The sequence below is a fragment of the Prunus avium genome, chromosome 2 (assembly GCF_965620075.1).
Source record: "Prunus avium chromosome 2, drPruAviu1.hap1.1, whole genome shotgun sequence".
NCBI lineage: Eukaryota > Viridiplantae > Streptophyta > Magnoliopsida > Rosales > Rosaceae > Prunus > Prunus avium.
Window position 1 is genome coordinate 44,158,190 of NC_142285.1, and position 21,191 is coordinate 44,179,380.

Here is a 21,191-nt window from a genome sequence, read left to right on the forward strand (position 1 = left end):
AGTTTGTTCCCACCATTATTAAACGGGCTTGATAACTCAAATCGTTATTAATTTGACACGTATTCAGTCCAACTCAACAAACAAAATCATGTCTCGACTTGTAAGCTCCTCCTTCACTAGCTTATTAGGCGCACTCGTGGTGAGTGTTTGTGAGCTCTCAAATCAAATCCATTCCACACATGATTTGTCCAGATGGCCAGATAGTCAACCACGATTGTGCGACAAGGGATAGAACTCATATTTGCCCAACTAATCACACAACAACAAAGAGCAGTCATTCATTGAACTATCAAGTTTAACAGTGTCATTTCCATAGAGCAGCAAACGTTACAAAAGATTCACAGCTAACACAAAGTACAAGCCATTTTATTAATCGAATACAGACTAGAAAATTGTAAGATTTCTTTCAAGTTTGATCACGAATGTGCCGTGATAATAACTCAAGGCTTGGTTGGTTGCCACGGTTGGTACCTGGTCCAGTCTCTCTGGCCCGGATTCAGGCTGTGCCCTTTGGAATGGTATATAAACTCATCACCCTCACCAGTGAAATTTTCTTTGTGTTCAATGCCATACCTCTTTGGTCGTAGCATCAGAAGCTGCAACCAGTTCACTTATTTGTTAGCTGCATGCAACATCTTTTTCACAGCATAAGTCATCAAATAATATGGAAGCAGGACTTGCCTCATCCCCTGTACGATCAGTTATGTAGTGCAGCCAACCATGCCATTCTGGTGGTACTTGAGAAGCGTTGTAGCGACCCTTCTCTGCATATTCAACCCACCTGTGTCTTCCTGTAAAATCCCTCAACTGAATCAGTAAGCTCTGAGCATGCATATACCACAATAACCTTGAAGCCATGGAAAACTTTGAAGAACTTCCTAGTGCATCAAACAGGAAAAAATGGGCCGTTTACTAAACCACTCACTCTCTCTAATCTAAACACATGTGGATGTGGTGAACTCTGATGCACCAAGGCATGTAAGCATCCGACTAAGAAGTGTTCAATTGCATGGACAACCCTTTCTTATAACAAATATGGGACCTTTGTTAAAATCGGTTTGGCAAACAAGAGAGTCAAACCACTTTCATTGATGGACAGAGAAAATTTGCCCACTTCCCAGGAAAATAAAAGTATCTCTTCACTCTTTTTAAAAAGAGGAATAAGGATTTGACAAGATCCATAAGATCAAATTTACCAAGGATTATTTCACGATTTGACTATGGCCTGTGCTTGGAAAGGCTAATGGATGACAATGTCACAAATCCAATGCAATGCAGTAAAGAACCAATATTCTTATTGCTATAGTAAGAAAAGCATCAGAAGGGGGGAAATGAAGAAACACTGACCATATTGAGTGTCAAGCTTCTCATAATATTTATTGCCAATTTTATCAACACCTACAAGCCTTGCCCCAATGTTGTGGATTTTAGTTTGCCTAAAGCAATCAAACAAAAATTTGTTAGATATGCTAAAGATAAATACTGATGTTATATACATATAATATCTTCGAAAATAAAATATAAAGAAACCGCTCAGGTCAAGGCAGCAACAGATGACCCCTCATTTTGTACTCTTGTCCAACAATTTCATAGAATTGTGTTCTAAATAAATCCTAAAAGCTTTTCTTTTACAAAATCAAAATAAACCCTGAAAGTTTTAGTCAAGGTCCTTTCACTTCACTTGCACTTCTACAGACTCCGAACATTACGTCCCAATAAATAGCCATTGAGAACGTCGAACCACCCTCAAAGAAACAAATATGACTAAACTATTCCAACACACAAGGAAGCAAAAGTAATCCCTCATTCCAATGTAAATTGGTATGGCCTTCCTTAGATGGGAGAAATCCTTTTGGGGCTTCCAAGTTCCAACTAGCCTACCAGTGACAATTCATTGTTTTATGGTCTCCTTTGAATAACATGACATATAATTCTCTGTAGAATTTCGATGAAAGGTTAAACTTTAACAAGCATGGGATAGTTTGTTGAATAGGCACAGAACCTGGGATAGTTTCACAAACATGACTTTCTCAAAACCTTTAAAATCTAAATATCATGTAAAAATAAACTTATGCTTCTCTGTTAAACATACTAAGTAACAAAATTTCAAGTAAAGGGGAAACAATACGACTTACAGAAGGTTTCCATCGAAAATGCAGTTTCTGCAAGATTTGGAACAGTATAAACAGTCAACACAGTACAGAGATATAGTCCCAAAGAAAAATATCAATTTAAGAGCCATTCAAACAACTACAAAAAGACATCTTAGGGAAGCCATATATCAGAAAATGCTCCAGAATCCAACCATGCCAGCAATAATTGAAACAAAAGGTATCATCCCTGAGTGCCAAACAGTAAGCTTTATGAAAAAAGTTTTAGCCTTTAAGTTGTTTTCTTTCCTACATTTTCCTAATCCTACAAAACCAACAGATTTACATCAGATAACAGACCAAATAATCAGAACCCGCTTAGCTTTTTGACCGTGCTTTCCAAAAATATTGTTTTGCACATATTTCTTTCGCCAATAGTAAGCTAAATTCATCATTTTCCCACTATTTTGATTATTTTCCTAAGAATTCTCGGAAACCAAACAAAAATAAAATTAACCTTCTAGGAAACAATTTGTACATTTGGGCTGCGTTTGGTCGCAAAGAGAAATGTAGAAAGAAAAAAAAAACCAAAAGTCGAATTCAAAGTCTCATCACTGCCATCCCACTTTGATTTGTCTTCCATTTCTCAGGTATCAAAGAGGATAAATCGGATTCAGGCATACTAGTTACGATAAGAAAAACAGAAGAAGAAAAAAATATGTTCTTGGCATCCAAACACATACAGCCAAGAAGCAAAAATTAGATCTTTGACATCCCAAAAGCATTGCATTAACAAAAGAAAAATCAATTAAAAAGGAAAGATAGAGAGAGAGAGAGAGAGAGAGAACATACGCGTAGCCATCTTCCTTTAGCTCCTTCAAGAAGGTGCGGAGACCTCTCTCTCTGATCGCCTTCACAACGCTCTTCACCACCGTCGCCATATCGCTCGTTCTCTCTCTCTCTTGCTCTCTCTGTATTTCTCTCTCTTATTTTCAGCAGATAGGGCCACAACAAGCCCACGACACGAGATGGGAAAGCTGGGCCAGGCTTTTAACATCGTCTCAGTCTCAGCCCGTATCATGAACAAGTTTGATAGGCTTGGATTTATCTTTGTTGGGTCGGCAAAAACTGCGGTCGGGTATTTGGACTTTCCTTACACGTGGAACTTCGTCATTGGGTAGAGCTACATCATTTTTGTTTTCTTTTTCTTATTGGTCTCTCAAAAGAAACCTAAGCCAGGAGGGAGGGAGGGAGGAAGGAACAGAGAGCCCGAAATTTCAACAGAGCGAGCTTCTCAGAGGTACTCAGTTGTTTCAAATGTTATGACTTTTCATTTGTTTAGATGAAAATATTATTCACTTCTGAAAATTCGATTTCAATTTCTGATTTTGATGTTTGCTTATGGCTCATCTCATTAGGATCTTTCTTTTCTTTTGCTTCCTTAGGATAAATGATTTCATTGTTTTCAGTGACTAAAATTCTTGGTTCTTCGGGAGTCTGTTTGACTGCTGAGAAACTGAATGAGAAGAGAGAAGCTTTATAATTTTGGGTTTTATTTATTTATTGTTTTATTTGAATTCTAGGTCTCGAGTCGATGGCATTATTAACATTCTTAAATCTATATCTTTTTGGAAACCGGATGAGAAGCTTATCAATTGTTGTGGTGTAACAGCACGTTGAGGAAAATGATGAGGCTGCAAACCTATGCGGGGATTAGCTTGGTAGCAACTCTAGCGATTATTTATCATGGATTTAGCAGTAGAGGCCAGTTTTACCCGGCCATGGTTTATTTATCAACCTCCAAGATCAGTTTGGTGCTGCTTCTCAACATGGGTCTGGTCATTATGTGTACTATGTGGCAATTAACTAAAAAGCTCTTCCTTGGATCACTCCGAGAAGCCGAGGTGGAGAGGCTTAATGAGCAGTCATGGAGGGAAGTCATGGAGATCCTCTTTGCTATTACTATTTTCAGGCAGGACTTCTCAGTCTCCTTTCTTGCTATGGTCACAGCTCTGCTGTTGATCAAGGCTTTGCATTGGTTGGCTCAGAAGAGGGTTGAATACATTGAGACTACCCCATCCGTGCCCATGCTGTCTCATGTTCGGATTGTCTCCTTTTTGGGATTCTTGCTTGTTGTAGATAGTCTCTTTTTGTACAGTTCAATTAGCAATTTGATAAAGACACAAAAGGCTTCGGTTTCCCTCTTCTTTTCATTTGAGTAAGTGATCCATCTTAATGGTTCTTATTTCTGATTCTTTTTGTTCACGTTTAGAACACGCAAGTCATTATTTGATTTAATTGAAATCATTAGGCATCTTTTTATGTAATAGTTAATATTGCATTTGGCTTCAGTATATTGGAAATGGCTGGAGCAACTCTACTATGTAAGGATATTAGTTTCTTCTTATGCATACAGTTTTAACTTAGGCTTGGAAGTAGCCAGTAATCTCGTTGCATAAAGTGGTTGGTAGGGTGACTGATATGATGGTGGGTTGAACAAAGTATGTATGTCCCAGTAACGATGGGCAGTAGGGGAGAATTAAGAGTTATGATAGGATTACAGAGAATTAAGAGTTATGTTATGACTTCTCATTTTAAAATGTCTATCCTTTTGTATCTCAGGTACATGATACTAGCAACAACGACGGTGTCAACATTTGTGAAATATGTTTTCTATGTTAGTGACATGCTTATGGAGGGACAATGGGAGAAGAAGCCTGTCTACACATTTTACTTGGAACTTATTCGGGACTTGCTCCACTTATCCATGTATCTGTGCTTCTTTCTTGTGATTTTCATGTGAGTATCTTGGTTATCTTGAGTTTTACATAAGTCGCGTATGTACACAATTTTTTTGCTAAATATAACACACTTAAGTCCCTTATGCACCCTCTTGAGGACAAAAGTGATATTGGCCCACTTCATGATAGCTTAAACTTTTGAGAACGTGTTTGGCTCAATCTGTGTTGAATTCATCATGTTTGGTTCCCTAGTGGTGGAGAGAGACCCACACGTGAGACGTAATGTTATAATATGAGACAATAGTGGGCCCACATCCTACCCGATTTAAGTTTTAAGCTTGTCGGAATTGTGGTAATCAACATATTTTGTTGTTGACTTGCATAAGTTGAAGTTGTTCTATCTTTATTGACATCGAGTTTTATCCCATCCCAGGTACTATGGTGTGCCATTGCACTTAATACGTGAGCTCTATGAAACATTTAGGAACTTTAAGATTCGCCTTGCTGATTACATTCGTTATCGAAAGCTCACTTCGAACATGAATGATCGATTCCCAGATGCTACGCCTGAAGAGCTTAATGCGTAAGTGTAAAGTCTCTTATTAGCTTCAAGTGTTTTATTTTATGATAGCTTCTAATTCTGCATGTTAGAGTCTTAGTTCTTTATGATGGATATGCAGAAGTGATGCAACTTGCATTATTTGCCGTGAAGAGATGACAACAGCCAAGAAACTATTATGTGGACACCTTTTTCATGTGCCTTGCCTGCGATCATGGTTAGAGCGACAGCATACCTGTCCTACTTGCAGAGCCCTAGTTGCACCTCCTGAAAATGGGGCAGGTACAGCTGGAGGACATAGGGGATCACGGTCCGATGCTCATCAACAGGGTAAGCTTCTGAGGTTTGCAGTTTGTGTGTAGCTTTTAGTTGCTGTGTGACAACCATAAGGTCTGATATTTGGTGTTAGGGGATCTTTCAGAACTTTGTAGCTTTTAAACATACATTTCCTTTTTCTTCATACATGAAGGATCATTACTAAAGGAAGAGAAAAATTAAGGCACCAATAAACTGCCAGTTGGATGTAGAATTTGTGGCTTTAGTAGTTTTTAGTACTGATGGTTTCATGTTTCATGTTTCATGGTCGCTCTTTTGTTTTCAAAAGGACTTTTAGTAAGACATGGTTCATTCATTATAAAATTTTGGTGAGGTGATTATGATTTTAATTCGGAACAGGGACAGGTACAACAGCTCAAGGTGGTGGAGTTGCTGGTGATAATCTTAGTCAACATGAAGCCAGACTCCGAGCTGCTGCTGCTGCTGCATCGATATATGAGAAGTCTCATGTGTATCCATCTGCAAACAGACTAGTATGGTACGGCACCTTTATCCTAGTGAACTGTTTGCTTTTTTTTATTGTTGAATGCTCATATTGTCCCTTCGGCATTTTAGTTTGTTCCTAGGTTTTAGGTATTTGCATGCCTGTTAGAGTGTGCATGTGTATATACTTTGGATAGGGGGCACTGCATACAATGCTACAAAGCAGAGCCTTACAGAATATCCTGTTGTATGCAGGTCTCCTGGATATGTGGCACTTCCTCAGGTTCAAAGACAAATGGCTGACTCCGCTAACACTGGATCTAGTGGAGTATCGCACCCACAGCTTGCAACCCCTGGTGGACCTTCAAACTTGTCCTCCCCTCAATTTCCACATTACATGTTTGTCCCATTTGAGGTTCCTGGAGCCAATGTGGCCTACGAGGAGAGGTTGGGCGGCGATCTGAATATAACAGCTTCTCAACTGGAGGCCCAGAAAAAATTTCTCCAACACCAGATCGAGGTACTATTGATTGTTTGTTGCGAAACATAATTTGAAGGAAGATAATCACTTATGCTGTGATCTTGTGGTCGCTGCCAGCCATTTTATTGTGCTGTGCTTCTGAATAACTACTTTTCTTCTACAGATCCTGCAGAATCAGCTCCAAACTTTACAGAAGCCAAAACCGAAGGAAAGCATGGACACGGGGCCATCAGCATCTTCGGATGGCAAAGGAAAGAATTTCGAATCTTCGTCCTCATCTGTTTCAGATTGTGGACGTCATGTGGAGCTTGAAGAGATTGATTCGTAGTCATAACTTAATGTATATTATTAAGACGCAATATGTTATATGTGGATACAAGAGATGAGAAAAATAGGTAGGGATAATAACTGGAGTTTGAGCGATATTGTATAAGTTACTCTTTCTTCTTTTCATCTTTTTTCTATGTGAACATTAACAATGCTAAAATTTGATTATGCAAAGCGATGCACTGATTCAACTCGGGAGGGCCTGTCTAATTTCTAATCTAAACAGAGCAGACGGAGGAACATCTTTCTAGTGAGTCAGTGACAAACCAATGACCGTTGAATGCAACTGTGTGTTAGGAAATAGGTGTGTTCTAAAACACTGAAAAAAGAACCGTAAATCAGACTAATATATAGTTCCTGTACGTATGTCATACATGTGACGGTCACCCAATCATGTTGTGTTACTAATCTACATATATTATAATACGTGTGATTGTTAAATTACGTTGTGTCACTAATTCACACATATAAGATCAAGAATTATGTTGTGTTACTAATTCACACATATAAGACGAAGATGAAAGAGCCGCGGCGTCCACCTCCAGGTGGGAGTGAGTTCCTTTGACCTTATTGCGTAAGATGTTGATCTCGCAGCCAATGGACCAAAGTAGTGGAGTGGTGTGTGTTTTGGTTGATTACCTAACCCAATAACCCGCAACACTGACCTTGTTGTTGTTGTTTGTCTTTGAGGGATCCCAAATTCAGAAGAATTCATTGGACCAGAGCTTTATCATTATCTTATCACGTGTGATGTGATGGTCGTGAATGGAGGCGTCACCTTTTGTTTAATACGTATTTTTTCTGATTTACCACACATTTCTTTCTTTCTTTCTTCCGGGGAGAGGATGGTAAAAAGATTCACATGCTATTAATAATATTATACAGAGGCTAAAACCAAACGGTATGGTTTTGGTTGCTGCTCAAATTTCGTTATCAGGTACTAGTACTAGGATATTTTATTTTATCCATTACGCACCAGAAATAGAAAAGTAGAAGCAAAGAAAATCGTGCAATGTGATGTACTAGGATAAATAAATGTATTGATTGTTACTGGTTTCCTAAAAGTGTTACATACCGTAATGAAGCCTCAACTCAGGCATTAAAATACAGTTAACATTAATTAATTATTTAATTAATATTTAGAGTAAAGTAAATGAAGTGGAACACCAAAACGTACCACTTGTCCAGGATCTTGGTGAGGTATGAATTAACTGCTACCGTTGATCAGATACTTTGTTTATAAAGTGGTCTTTCCTCTTTCTTAATTATGTTGGATTAGGTATCCCTATATTTTTATTTGCAAAGTACTATTTATTATTCCTCTGGCTGGCTCTGGGCCGTTGGATGGGGGAATGAATTCAATACATATATATATATATATATATATCTAGAATGGCTGCAGCCTGCAGGCATATATACATATTTGAGCTGGTAAATGTCAAAAAACCTACTCTAGTCTCGCTTATTAATTGATGATTATTATAATCCAAGATTAATTAGTTGTTATAATATCCAAGATTAATTGATGATCAGTGGAAAATTCATTCATCTGTGACTGGAATGAATGAGAATATATATCAAGGAAGGTTAGGGAGAAAAGCGATAAGTATTAAGTAACATTCATTGAATATGGTAGCTAGGTAAGTTAACTCTCACTGAACATGTTAATACCAATAAAGAAGCTAGCCAAGAGCAAAATAGCTTAGCCTTTAATTCAATTCAAAGCGAAATTGTGCAAGTTACAACTTGCAGTGACTGAAATGCTTTTGGGTACCTTCACCAGCAAATTTTCGATTACGTCTAATTGTTTGTTGCCTCGCGTGTGTTTATTTCTCTCTCTCTTTCTTTCTCTCTTTCTTTCTCTCTCTCTCTCTCTCTCTCTCTCTCTCTGTGTATATATATATAGGTGGCATATGCCTCCTGAACTCATCTGAACTGCATCAGCTAGCTGTAGCTCGCCAGTCATAGAAAAAAGATCAAGTACTGTCATCACTAGCTAGAAGAGAAAGAATCATGTTGGCCATGAAGATTTTAATTAGCGTGCAACTTTTAGGCTTGACGTTGTTGTGTGTTGGCATCTTCCACTGCCAAGCTTGGCCTCGTTACACTTTTGTGGTATTATATCATCTGAATTACTAATTGATTAAAACTCCTCTGATATTTTATATTGGTGTGTGTGTGTGAATTGCATATGCATGCATGCATGCATGGTTATGTATATATGATCATGTTGATTGATTCAGGAGCTTGAAATAAACAAAACTAACGAAGGATATCTTCTGGTTGGATATCTTTGTAAATATTGTAGGTGGAAGAAACTCCATACAGAAGACTGTGTAGCACAAAGAACATACTGACTGTAAACGGCCAGTTTCCTGGACCAACACTGTACGCTCGCATGGGAGATACTATCATCGTCGATGTTTATAACAAGGGCAATCGTAACATTACTATCCATTGGTAATATTCTTTTTTTTTTTTAAAAAAATTTAATTTATTATTTTGATATAATTAAATGATTTCAATATTTCAGGCATGGAGTTAAGCAACCAAGGAATCCATGGTCGGACGGTCCTGATTATATCACGCAGTGCCCAATCCAACCAGGAGGCAGCTTTACCCAAACTATCATATTTTCCTCTGAGGAAGGCACCCTCTGGTGGCATGCTCACAGCGAGTGGGATCGAGCCACCGTCCACGGCGCTATAGTCATCTACCCCAACAAAGGAGCCACTTACCCTTTTCCCAAGCCTCATGCAGAATTTCCAATCATCTTAGGTACGTAATGCAAAATTAATTCGACAATAATATAATGTTATTGATATATACATGTTCAACAAATTGACTTGAAAATTGTAGGGGAGTGGTGGAAGGAAGATATAGGACAGCTTTATAATGAAACTATTCAAAATGGAGGGGACCCTAACATTTCCAATGCTTTCCTCATCAATGGTCAACCTGGCGATCTTTATCCTTGTTCAAAACCAGACACATTCAAGCTGATGGTTGATTATGGGAAGACCTACATGCTAAGGCTAATCAATTCAGCTGTGCAAGAGATTCTGTTTTTCTCGATTGCCAATCACAAGGTCACGGTTGTGGGCTCAGATGCTAGCTACACCAAGCCATTTTCATCAGATTATGTCACAATATCACCCGGCCAAACCATTGACCTCTTGTTCACTGCTGACCAGACCCCCAACCACTACTACATTGCTGCTAAAGCCTACGTTGGTGGGGCTGGGATTGTTTATGACAACACAACCACCACCGCCATACTACAATACAATGGAAATTATACCTCAACTTCAACCCCTTCCTTTCCTAATCTTCCTTCCCATAACGACACCAAAGCATCGGTTCATTTTACTGGTAGTCTCAGAAGTCTAGCTGATCAAAACCACCCAGTTGACGTGCCGCGCGAGATAACAACTTCATTGTTTTACACACTTTCTGTCAACACACTACCATGCCTAAAAAATTCATGTGCAGGGCCTAATGGGACACGTCTGGCCGCTAGCGTCAACAACATTAGCTTTGTCGACCCCAGCATTGACATATTGCAGGCTTACTATTACCATGTCAATGGGGCATTTGGAACTCGATTTCCGAATTTCCCGCCCTTGCTGTTTAATTTTACGGCTCAGGACTTGCCATTGTACTTACAGACCCCGAAGCAGGGGACGGAAGTGAAGATACTGAAGTACAACGCGACCGTGGAGATTGTGTTTCAGGGGACAAATTTGGTTGCAGGGGATGACCACCCAATGCATCTCCATGGATTCAGTTTCTATGTTGTTGGATGGGGACTTGGAAATTTTGACGAGGATAAGGACCCTTTGACATATAATCTTGTTGACCCTCCTCTTCAAAACACCATCGCTGTCCCTGTAAATGGCTGGACTACCATTAGATTCAAGGCAGACAATCCTGGTAAGACTCTCCTCTGGTTTGGTTAACTTCCGAATTAATCAAGTTACAATGAATGATGCTGATCATGTAATGTCAATGATTTTTTTGTTGAGAACAGGAGTTTGGTTTATGCACTGCCATCTGGATCGGCATATGTCATGGGGCATGGACATGACGTTCATTGTGAAAAATGGAAAGGGTCTAGGAGCCAAAATTTTACCTCCGCCACCAGGAATGCCTCCATGCTAATTGCTACAAAGCTCTGGCTGTATGTTCATGGCAATAAATTGGGAACGTAGTCCTTGATTTAATTTGCTATCATTGTACTACTATTTGGACTGGGCAGGAGGATACATATGTTATAAAAAATTACCTGGTCGGTCTTGTATTATAATTTACATGTTCCAAAATAAGTGAGATTATTATTTTCTGGCTAGACCTGCAAATGTCTGAAAAATCAATTATTTTGAAAAATTCGTCCCAATGGGTTGAACTGTATATCAACGAACATTTTTTTTTTTTTTTGGGAGATTCACTATTATACCCAATATAAGAGCCCAAATTATAAAAAAAATCATATATGAAATGGATTTTAGAAACATACCCAAAGCTCATTTACAACAGAACAAAAAGGCTTTTAACTTATTTTGAATTACAAAATTGGCATTGATTTCTTAGAACAAACCCAACCCAAAAACCTCTTAAAAAAGCCCAAAACACTCAATAGGACATCAAAGTAATTTAATAATCAAAATTAAATTCAATAGATCCAGCTGTCATTTACTGGGTTTTTTTTGGGTTTGTTTGCAGAAATTAAATGGTGTAGAGTTTATTTATAATTTTAGTGCTAAAAATGGATATATTACTAAATATCTTTTTCTTTTTGGGTGAATTGAGAGGGGCGGGACAAAATAACTACATAAAATCAATACAAACAAGACGGGGACGAGACACCCCAATCAAGTCTCAACGAACATACTTTGTCCATGAAAAGAAAGAAGGGTGCCATGCCAACCAAATAGGCCACTATTTATTGGACAGAGTTTTTGGCAAGCTAATCCCCTTGAACCTCTAAAAAACATAAAAGTTACCCCCCCCCCCCCCCCCCCCCAAATAAATATTCATCTGTCCAAATCCATGCTTGATATTGATAAAGTTAAGTTGTTTTCCAGTTGTAGAAAGTGAACTTCCAGAAGGGCTGCAGCTACCTCTTATATTTGTCGTACACTCTTTCCACCCTTTTCATTTTCTCATTTCGTGGGCATTTTTCTCAATGGCATTGGACCTTAACCTATTTTTTTACCCCCAAAAAGTTAAAAAGTCGTTTTTTTTTTCTTTTATAAGAAAAGTTAAAGGTTTTTCTTGATCAAGGCCTCAAGCTGGACTCTCCGCCCTTGAGGATACCTGAAACTGAAAGCTGGGCATAAAGACTTCAAGGTAACGCACCAGTCTCTGAGAACAGAATACAATGGTTTGCTTGATATTAAATTATTATTTCTACTGTCAACAAAGAATCCGGACTCATCAAGACTGAGGAATTTGATCCTCTATTAAAAGAAGGGCAAAGGACTTGACCTGGTGTGCGTTTGAGCTTAATACACAGTCAACAAAGGGATTTACTGAGCCATCAGCTATCTGCCATCTGCTGCTGTAGACGGATCAGTTTCGCAAGTATCAATTTCTTGTTCACGGCTTGCTTTAGTTTTGGATGAGTTTTGAAGATTTTTTTTTTTTCCTTCTTTAATGAGAGTTCTACTTGTAATTTTGCAATAATTTGAAAAAGAAATTTAAGAGGATCACAAAAGTTTCATATCAGCTTCCTAAATCCCGACAAGACATACATGCACAGAGCACAACTCAGCTTTCTCATATCAGCTTCTATTTGTAAATTGTAATTTTCACCAATGTAGTTGCATCTTAAGCATCTAAATGACAAAGTTTCAGAATTGGTGTGAAATTTCACAACCTGAGGACTAAGATGTTTTTGTGTAAGAGAACAGAAACAGCTTAACATTCGTATAAAGGAAAAGTGACTATCTACTATATTCAGTTCTCATAGAATGGACAAACTGGATTTCAATCGCTGCAGCTCAGTTAAAATGCGAGACTCATTGCTTCTTTGTCTTGTAATTGCTGTAGTTGCTTTTGGAATGCAGCCTCTTCTCTTGTTGTTCACTGTTGAAGAAAGAAACAGAGGTTACATAGTAATCGGGTGAGAAAATCAAAACCAAATTCTAAAGGTATGGACTCATAACAGGTAACAGGCATAGAAAATCCAAGAGTCTTCTGGAAAACTCCTGCTGGAATTAAACCAAAAGTCTTTTAGAAAAATCCAAAAAATATAAAAAGTCTATGATGGACAACTCTAGACAATGAACAGCAGCTAATCCAGCCACAAATACATGAGGCTTCATGAGTCTGAGCCTGAGCCTTCATGAGGCTTGCGCAATGAACACGGTGATGCATAAGATCTAAAGCTTATGGTTGGTTTGCTAGATATTACTAAATCAATAATCCTCAAAACTACCTATCTGCATAATATCCTGGAGGTGGGGAGCACCCTTTGATATATGTTGCATGATTGGAAAAGAAAACCACTTATTTAAGGATATCTTGCTGGTATTCCTTAAACAGGCATCTTCCTCCATCATCCACCATACTTACCCCAATTTTAGAACTTTTCTTTGTCGTCTGGACACCCTAAATTTTCTTAGTTTCCAATACAACCTCAACTCTTCTTTACACTGCTGTAGTTGTTTCCTTCCATATTATTTGTCTACTTCTGGTTTCTATCATCCTACCTCTTAATGTCCTGTATTTCCTGGTCTTCCCACTATTATTCCATATCAGTTTTAATTCTCAACAAATGAATCCATCTCAACAATGAATACCACTCCTGGATATGTATATCTATTAGCAATGGAAACCTCTTCACTGATACACGTTATAAAAAGAGTTTTATGTCATATTTGTGTCCCTCTTTCCAAAAAGAGTTTTATGTCAACGAAACTGAAATTGTATATTCAAAACCATAACTACGTTATATAAGGAAAGTCTTACTTTAACATTCACTTAATTACAATGAAAGTAAAAGCAGAAAATAACTTTATGCAATTAACATTTTAATAAGTACGGCTGAGGAGTTTAGGGATATCACCTCACTCTCTCCATTCATCTTCTATGTGGAGTTCCATATTGAGTCCTACCAAACTCAAGACATCTTCTTCTGGTGAAATTATGTCCCTCACTTCTTCTGCCTTTGACTGCAAATTGGTGGCATCCTTTTCACATATGTCGAGAAAAACTTCCAAAGAAGACACATGATGATGGATAGTTTTCGATACCAACAATAGGGGAGAGCTCACCAGCGCCTCAAGCCGCAATATGAGATGGAAGAATCCATCAAGCACCTTACTTATTGCATCTACTATTGTGGTAGTTGAAAAGGTGTTCTCCATAGGACTTTCTTTTATATCTTCTTCAATTTCCGAACAGGCAAGCTTGTAGAGTCGTATCATCCTGGCAGAAACAACCATATATATCGTTGTTTTCTTGCCCTGAGACAGCTTCGAGCTGGTTAAAAAAGCTGACAAACCTTTCCGTGATTTGTTCATTCTTTGGGATCCCAAAAAATAAATGACAAAGGCTGTGTGAAATCAGGCGCCCCAGTCCAAGTGAGTGAAATTTGATACCATCCATAGCAGACCAATTGCTGCTATCATTAGCATTTGTGTTCAACCAGTTAACCACACTACAATAACGTCCTGATTTCCTTTGACTGAGAGATATTGCATTGCGTAGGGCAACCACTTCTGCCCTCAACCGCAGCCAGAGAAACATACTTTTTTCTCTTCTGGACAGCAACGATATCTTCATACTCCACTAGCCTGCCAATAGCCATGAGCCGAACCCATTCGATTTCTATCTCTATACTGGTGAATTTGGGATTAGATTTTTTCCATACCTGGCTGATGTCAATTTCCATTTGACCACTTGAATTCTTGATAGAATCCCTCAACAAATTTTTAACAATCCACACCTGTGCATCCAGGTTTTCCACGGCTCCCAAAATTCTTTTCTTTTTCAATCTTACACTAAAAGACACACCAGATTGCTCTGTTACTATTGCAGCAAGATCCTTGATTTCACTGAAAATTTTAGTGACAAAGCAGTCCCTTCCAAAAAACTTGTGCTTAACCTCCAATTCCTCCAATTCGAAAGCTTCTTGATTTAGAGTTTCTTGCTCTTTCATATCCTTGAATTCTTTGTAAATAATCTTTACAACATTCATGAACTTGAGTAGCAAGGTATTGGATGAAACATTTTCGGACAGCAACCCCTTTACTTGAAAACCCAAATTGACCAACTTCGGTAGTACTGCTACTTCTTCATTCCGAGGGAGAACAATGAATATATCTAGGGCTGTGCAGGATCCAAACCAATCCACTAAAACCGACCAATCCAATCCAATTCAATCCAATTTTCATTGGTTTCGACAACATTGATGGATTGGATTGGATTAGAAAAATAGAAATCCAATTGGATTGGATCGGATGGCGGATCAAGAATTGAAAATCCAACTTAAACCGAACCAATCCAATATACACATTAATATACTTTCATATTGTATAATATTTACATTTCATCTTGTTTCTCACTAATATATTAATCTTACTTTCGAAAAAATCAAAACGTTAACATATTAAATATAATATTATATTAATTTATATTAAAAATTAATATATTTATGTCATATCTTTCATCATATTGAATTTTGAATTAAATGTTATGAAAGATTATGAAGTTTTTTTTATCATAATTAATTTTTCATACAAACCGATCATCCAATCCAATCCAATCCAATGTACATTGGATCGGATTGGATTGGATCCTGACATCCAAATACATTGGATTGGATTGTAAAATTTGTAATCCAATAGAAGATTGGATTGGATTGGATTGGTAAAAAACCATTGGTTTCGAACCGATGCTCACCCCTAAATATATCTGAAAGCATGCAAGAGAGCCTCTGGCCAATCTTTATAGCATCAAATTCTTGATTAGGCGATACCTGGATATCTTCCCAACCCACTTCCGCCATTGAAAGAGAGAGATATAGAGATTGAGGTTGTGATCGTCAGGCGTGGTTATGGGGTCTGAGACGGTTCGGTGGATATGTAGGTCGGTGAAATGCGGTGGATATGGAGGTCGGTGAAATGTGGTGGCTATGGAGGTACTTGAGCAAAAAGGGTAAAGGCTACGGAGGCGTTTTCTTTTACTTTTTGGCGCCAGAATTTTAGCGTGAAGAAGATGGAACTAATTTTATAATTTGGGGAATTTTTTTTTTTCAAATAAACGACACCGTCTCCTGTCTCTGAATTTTTAGGTTTTACAAAGCAAAACGGCGCCGTTCGTACAAAGAATTTTGGGAAATATACTGATATAATCACACAAAGCGTAAATCTGAAATGATCACGTGTGGTTGTTGGTGTTCAATAATTCTTGGGCCCAAACTTGTATGGGCCTTCGGCTCCGGAATTCGCTTCGTCTTTTTTTATATTGGGCTGGGTCCGTCGCAGAACCTTGGGCAAGGAAGGAAGGAAGTGTTTAATTTAGTTGGAATTTGGAAAGGAGGAGGATTGCTAGGGTTTTAATAGGCAGGAAGGAAGGAAGGAGAGAAAGAGAAGAGAAGAAAAGAGATGGCCAAGTTCAACGAGGTGCAGAAGAGGAAGAGAGCGCAGAAAGCAGAGAGGAAGAGAGCAGTTCACGGAGACCCATCCACTGGGAAGCTGAAGAACAAGCCCCAGCCCCTCTCTATCTCCGGCAAGCGCAAGCGCAAGCTCTTAAAAAAATGGCGTAGAGTACGTTTGTTTCAGTGAATAAACACTTTTATAACTTGTATTTGGTATTTGGTATTGGTATTGGTATTGGTGCCTGCTTGGTCCATCAAAATCAGTCTGAAATTGAATTACCATATTTATATTTGTTGAATTGTGTGATTAATAATTTGATTTCAGGATCAGAACGAGGCTGTGCAAAAGGGCCTAATAACTATACAAGACGTCGAAATGGCTGCTGCTGATGGTACCTCCGATTTGTTTCAATAATTTATGTGACTTGTTTCTTTTTAAATTTAAACATTGTTATAATATAAACAAACAAAGGTTGTCTGCATTTCAATTTGAAGGCAAAGGCAAGAAGCTGATGTAAGTTTGTTTGTTTTGTAGGTGGAGGTGGAGAAGAATCTACAGACACCAAGAAAACTTGTTCAAAGTTTCCCATGAAGAAGGGCCTCAAGCTTAAACAACTAAAGCGCAAAGGTACCTTACCTTACCACTCAGTTTAGTTCATATCATATGTTGTTGGCTTTAAATGTCATGTTCATTTCTAACTTCTTCTTCTTCTTTTTTTCTCAATGGACAGGTAGGAACAAAGGAAAATCTTCTTCAAAGCCTGCTGCTACTGCTGAAGCTTCACTGGATGCAAATGCAATGCTAGAGTAGCCCGTTCTGTTGTCTAGCTTATGAGATAACTTGCAAACACTGTACCCATGTACTGTTTTTATTTTTATTTTTTATAATTAATCGGAAATTAGAGTTTTAGACGGAAATTTGCCATCTGGGTGCTGCACTTTTCATTTCAAGTATAAAATCATTATGCCCTATCATCCCCCAATTTTCTTTTTGTTGAGGGGTTAATTCTACTAGTTCAAAGTTAATGTTCACCAAATTGGAATGGATTTTATTTATTTTTGGCGCAATTTAATGCAATTCTTGTTATTCCATATTCATTTTTGGCCTTGCATTACCATGAATAAATATAAAAAAGCACAAACCACCAAGCAAGAAAAGGAAAACGGGAGTACTAAATCATCATCGAATCTGTTCCATTAAAAAAAAACATCAAATAATTCTTAGTATCAATTTCCTTCACAAGGACTAAACCAGACACCAGTGCTTAAGGAGATAGATAACAAAAGTTAGAAGCATGCTAGCCTATGACTAATTAATCGACCAAACAAACATTGTATGTCCTTGAGAATTGAGAGAGGCAAGCAAAGCCATTGGAGCTGTCTATCTCCTAAACATTCCACAACTTTGAAGTGTTCTGCTGTATTCTGCAATGATAGGGGAGTTCTTCACCAATTCCCATATCTTGGCAGAATTCTTCAACCATTCACGTTCACTCACAGTCCTTCCAAAAGGAGGAGAATTCATGGATAAAACCTGAATAAAGCGATGAAATATTCTTACAGCTGGTGTTATGGAATGCATCTAAATTTCCGGGGAGAGAGAGAGAGAGAGAGAGAGAGAGAGAGAGAGACCTTATCCCGCAATTTCCATAGCATAGAGGTATAACTTTCATACTGATCTCCCGGGGAGTCCTCTTTATTCTTTTTTGGGATTACAAACAAACTTGGCACTAAAGAATCTGGATGGCGACTTTGAGTACCAGGAGCCATAGAATCTGGATCACGACTTGTGGACATATTTCCATTTTCTGGTCTCATGAAAGAAGAGGTGCTGACATATTGTGCAAGTGCCTTCCTCAGTTGCACAATATTATGTGGACTAAGATCATGGTCCCGTAGTCTATTAACAGTAAGAACACAATCTTGTATTATTACATTGTCACTTTAATTCAAGAGGAACAGTATTTAAAGTTTACTCACTTGGTGTGCACAAAAACTGGCGTAGCCATATATTCTCCACCTTCATGAGCTTTATCTCTGCTATCTTTTTCAGGCCCTATATTAGAGCTCAGAGAATTGGAAAGGGTTGGTGAAGATGGATCAGGTATGCCATGTTTCAATAGGTCAACCTGCAGTCGGAAAACATAATCCCAGGGCTCAGAAAATGTCATGCACGGATTTTATGAAATTTCTTATAATTGAAAGAGAAAAAACAGAAGAAACCAACATGACAACTTAGAACTTTGAGGGAACGTGGTTTCAAAGCTTCCGCATGCAGATTACATTCAATTAATACAGGATGAAGGATTTCTTTACAGTGAAATAAATATTGGAGTATCAGAAAGTTTCAAATGAAAATTAGGAAGTGAGTGAAGAAAATTAAAAGGTGGATCTAACAGAAACAACTTGCTTGGAAATAATTGTATTAAAAAACAGATTGAAATGTAACAAGTCATAATGAAGATGACAGAAAATACCGTGGACATCAAACGCCACGTACTATGATCATGAACTCCCTCTGATATAACCAGCAAAATGTGACAGATGGAGGTCAGAAGAACACCAAGCTAGAAGAATTGCTTGCAGCACCCAGAAAATAAAAGGATAAGTTGATTAAACGTCCATCCTATAACGAATAAATACATAAGATCTCTATTATTTTGTGTTTGTAGTTACCTGAATACCCATAAGTTCATGAGCTAACTCAGCAGATAAAGATTCAGCAGTAGTTAGAACAGGAACGGTGGACGAGCCATCCGGTCTCATCATCTCAGCTAAAACAGAAGGGCTAAAAACAGGCTGGCAGTGAAAAGAGGAGACTTGATCATACTCAGTAACTCATTTACATAAATACGATATTTCAGATTGAATTCTAGACTAGAACAAGCTAGGTATAAAAAGAGGAAGAACCTGGGTATCAAGAAGTATAAGGCGTTCAGCAGAAACCCTGGGTTCAATGCCCATGCTACAATGCCTTGCCATGGCTTTACCCTCTTCCGTCTCTATAGCAAATGGGGGTAACATTCCTGCAATTCAATTTCTTTTATCAATATCAAAATGCAGTTTCAGAGAAACAAAAAAACATACACAAAGCAGAGCACCAAAAGCAAAGACATTAGGAAATAGAAGGAGAGTGAGAAGTACCAGGTGAGGTCGCATCGAAGCCATAAAGCTCGTTCATAATCGTGGACTTGCCCACCCCAGGCGGACCAATCACCCCCACCACCGTAAACTCCGTGTTCTCAGTCAAAAACTGCAATTTCAGCCACAACTCGCTGTAAATTCATAAATACCAATAATATATAATGAACAAAGAGTCGACTTTTTTATTTATGAGAATGTGAAATTGGTTTCATTGTTACCGGGAGGAAGCGGTCTATGTGGAAGTCCCAGGAATCAGAGAGGAGGTTGAGGGATCCGATAGAAGAAGGGAGACGGGACCGAAGCGACGTCGTATACTCATCCCCAGTACCGCCGCGGCCGAATTTACCCGCCACCGGAGCCCCCGTCACCACTCCCGGCTTTGCTAGTAGGATTTTGGGAGGATTCGACGGGCCGCTCCCGCCGGTCGAGGTGGACCCAGCCATCGAGATAAGCAGTTTTCAGTAGTTCCTTTTTACGCTGTCGTTTTGGCGGCCGGGACTCAACTACGCTCCTTTTTTTGGGCTAACGGAACTCGACCTACGCTACTTTGTTAATTAATGTCTTAATGCACTTGGCACGCGGGAATTAACAATGGCTTATTTATGTACATGCCCCCTATTCTTTCAAACTTGTCTCAGATTACCACATGTACTTTGAAATGTCTCAAAATACCCCATATACTTTTAAAAACAGTCTCACGTTACCCGTTCCGTCAATATTATAAACGTTCCGTTACGTACTTTAAGCCCCATTTCGTTTCAATCTCTTAATATTGGAGAATTAGGGTTTTCAAGTTTCAGAAGAGGGGAAAGGGGGTATTTGGGTGAGAAGGGGAAATTTGGAGAAGAAGGTTAGGGCTTATCAAAATCTGAGGCGGGGTTCGATTGTGGGAGAATATGGAGAAGTGTCTTCCAGAGCTTGCAGTAGTCATCAATTGACGGACGGGACTTTACCTTGTAAGCACTAGAGAAGAGCCCGAGTAGGTTATGCTCAAAGTGTTTCTCCAGAACAGTCAACTGCATGCCAAACAGCTCATCCTTATAAAACACACTCTTCTGGATTAACCCACTCTCCATTCTGATTTTCCTTTCGATCTTTTTGTCAGCCTTGCTATTCGGCTCCCACTTAAACTCACTCAACTAACTATATACTCGAACAAAAGTGGACAATTCGTCATGACGAGCAAGCTGGCTGGCAATCAAGGGACATCCTTTGTCCACTTCAACAATCACCTTTATTGCACAGAGCTTTTCTCTGTATGTTGTAATTTCATAATCATAAAATTCTTCATCAATGAAAGGGCCATTAGTTTGCTTTAGATACTCACCAAACTTGGAATCAAACAACAAGCACTTGCTCGGAGGCCTGTAACCATCATGAGTCTTCAGCCATGCCTGAGAAACTTTCTTCAGGAACACATCAGGAAAGGAGTTATCTTTCTCCTGCAATAAAACATGTATGCAGTCTAGCAAAGCAAGTGCATTTT

At 38.6% G+C, this 21,191-nt stretch overlaps 5 protein-coding genes across 6 annotated transcripts; 3 read left to right on the forward strand and 2 right to left on the reverse strand.

Moving 5' to 3' along the window:
* Window positions 1-253: 253 nt before the first annotated feature.
* Window positions 254-3,099, reverse strand: LOC110758615 (NADH:ubiquinone oxidoreductase, 17.2kDa subunit). The gene is made up of 5 exons (XM_021960519.2): window positions 2,943-3,099; window positions 2,136-2,162; window positions 1,348-1,436; window positions 682-791; window positions 254-596 (listed from the first exon to the last, which is right to left on the reverse strand). The coding sequence occupies exons 1-5, from the start codon at window positions 3,029-3,031 to the stop codon at window positions 441-443; spliced, it is 471 nt and encodes a 156-aa protein (XP_021816211.1). The 5' UTR covers window positions 3,032-3,099; the 3' UTR covers window positions 254-440.
* A 182-nt stretch (window positions 3,100-3,281) lies between these two features.
* On the forward strand, window positions 3,282-7,148 carry LOC110758594 (ERAD-associated E3 ubiquitin-protein ligase HRD1B). Of its 2 annotated transcripts, none has more exons than XM_021960495.2 (8): window positions 3,282-3,390; window positions 3,763-4,308; window positions 4,713-4,889; window positions 5,265-5,414; window positions 5,512-5,720; window positions 6,066-6,204; window positions 6,405-6,669; window positions 6,794-7,148. In XM_021960495.2, the coding sequence occupies exons 2-8, from the start codon at window positions 3,776-3,778 to the stop codon at window positions 6,956-6,958; spliced, it is 1,638 nt and encodes a 545-aa protein (XP_021816187.2). In that variant the 5' UTR covers window positions 3,282-3,390; window positions 3,763-3,775; the 3' UTR covers window positions 6,959-7,148. The 2 variants fall into 2 exon arrangements, with proteins under 2 accessions (XP_021816187.2, XP_088105526.1); XM_088249400.1 differs by having other exon boundaries at window positions 3,335-3,390; window positions 3,674-4,308.
* Window positions 7,149-8,873: 1,725 nt separating this feature from the next.
* LOC110758565 (laccase-15) lies at window positions 8,874-11,305 on the forward strand. The gene is made up of 5 exons (XM_021960450.2): window positions 8,874-9,072; window positions 9,266-9,417; window positions 9,491-9,735; window positions 9,817-10,890; window positions 10,988-11,305. Exons 1-5 carry the CDS (start codon window positions 8,971-8,973, stop codon window positions 11,116-11,118), a joined length of 1,704 nt encoding a protein of 567 aa, XP_021816142.1. The 5' UTR covers window positions 8,874-8,970; the 3' UTR covers window positions 11,119-11,305.
* Window positions 11,306-16,499: 5,194 nt separating this feature from the next.
* Window positions 16,500-17,486, forward strand: LOC110758595 (uncharacterized). The gene is made up of 4 exons (XM_021960496.2): window positions 16,500-16,730; window positions 16,887-16,953; window positions 17,097-17,189; window positions 17,293-17,486. Exons 1-4 carry the CDS (start codon window positions 16,569-16,571, stop codon window positions 17,370-17,372), a joined length of 402 nt encoding a protein of 133 aa, XP_021816188.1. The 5' UTR covers window positions 16,500-16,568; the 3' UTR covers window positions 17,373-17,486.
* A 245-nt stretch (window positions 17,487-17,731) lies between these two features.
* Window positions 17,732-20,253, reverse strand: LOC110758562 (uncharacterized). The gene is made up of 8 exons (XM_021960448.2): window positions 19,924-20,253; window positions 19,706-19,814; window positions 19,472-19,587; window positions 19,238-19,360; window positions 19,039-19,128; window positions 18,542-18,690; window positions 18,194-18,461; window positions 17,732-18,095 (listed from the first exon to the last, which is right to left on the reverse strand). The coding sequence occupies exons 1-8, from the start codon at window positions 20,146-20,148 to the stop codon at window positions 17,943-17,945; spliced, it is 1,233 nt and encodes a 410-aa protein (XP_021816140.1). The 5' UTR covers window positions 20,149-20,253; the 3' UTR covers window positions 17,732-17,942.
* Between the last annotated feature and the right edge of the window lie 938 nt (window positions 20,254-21,191).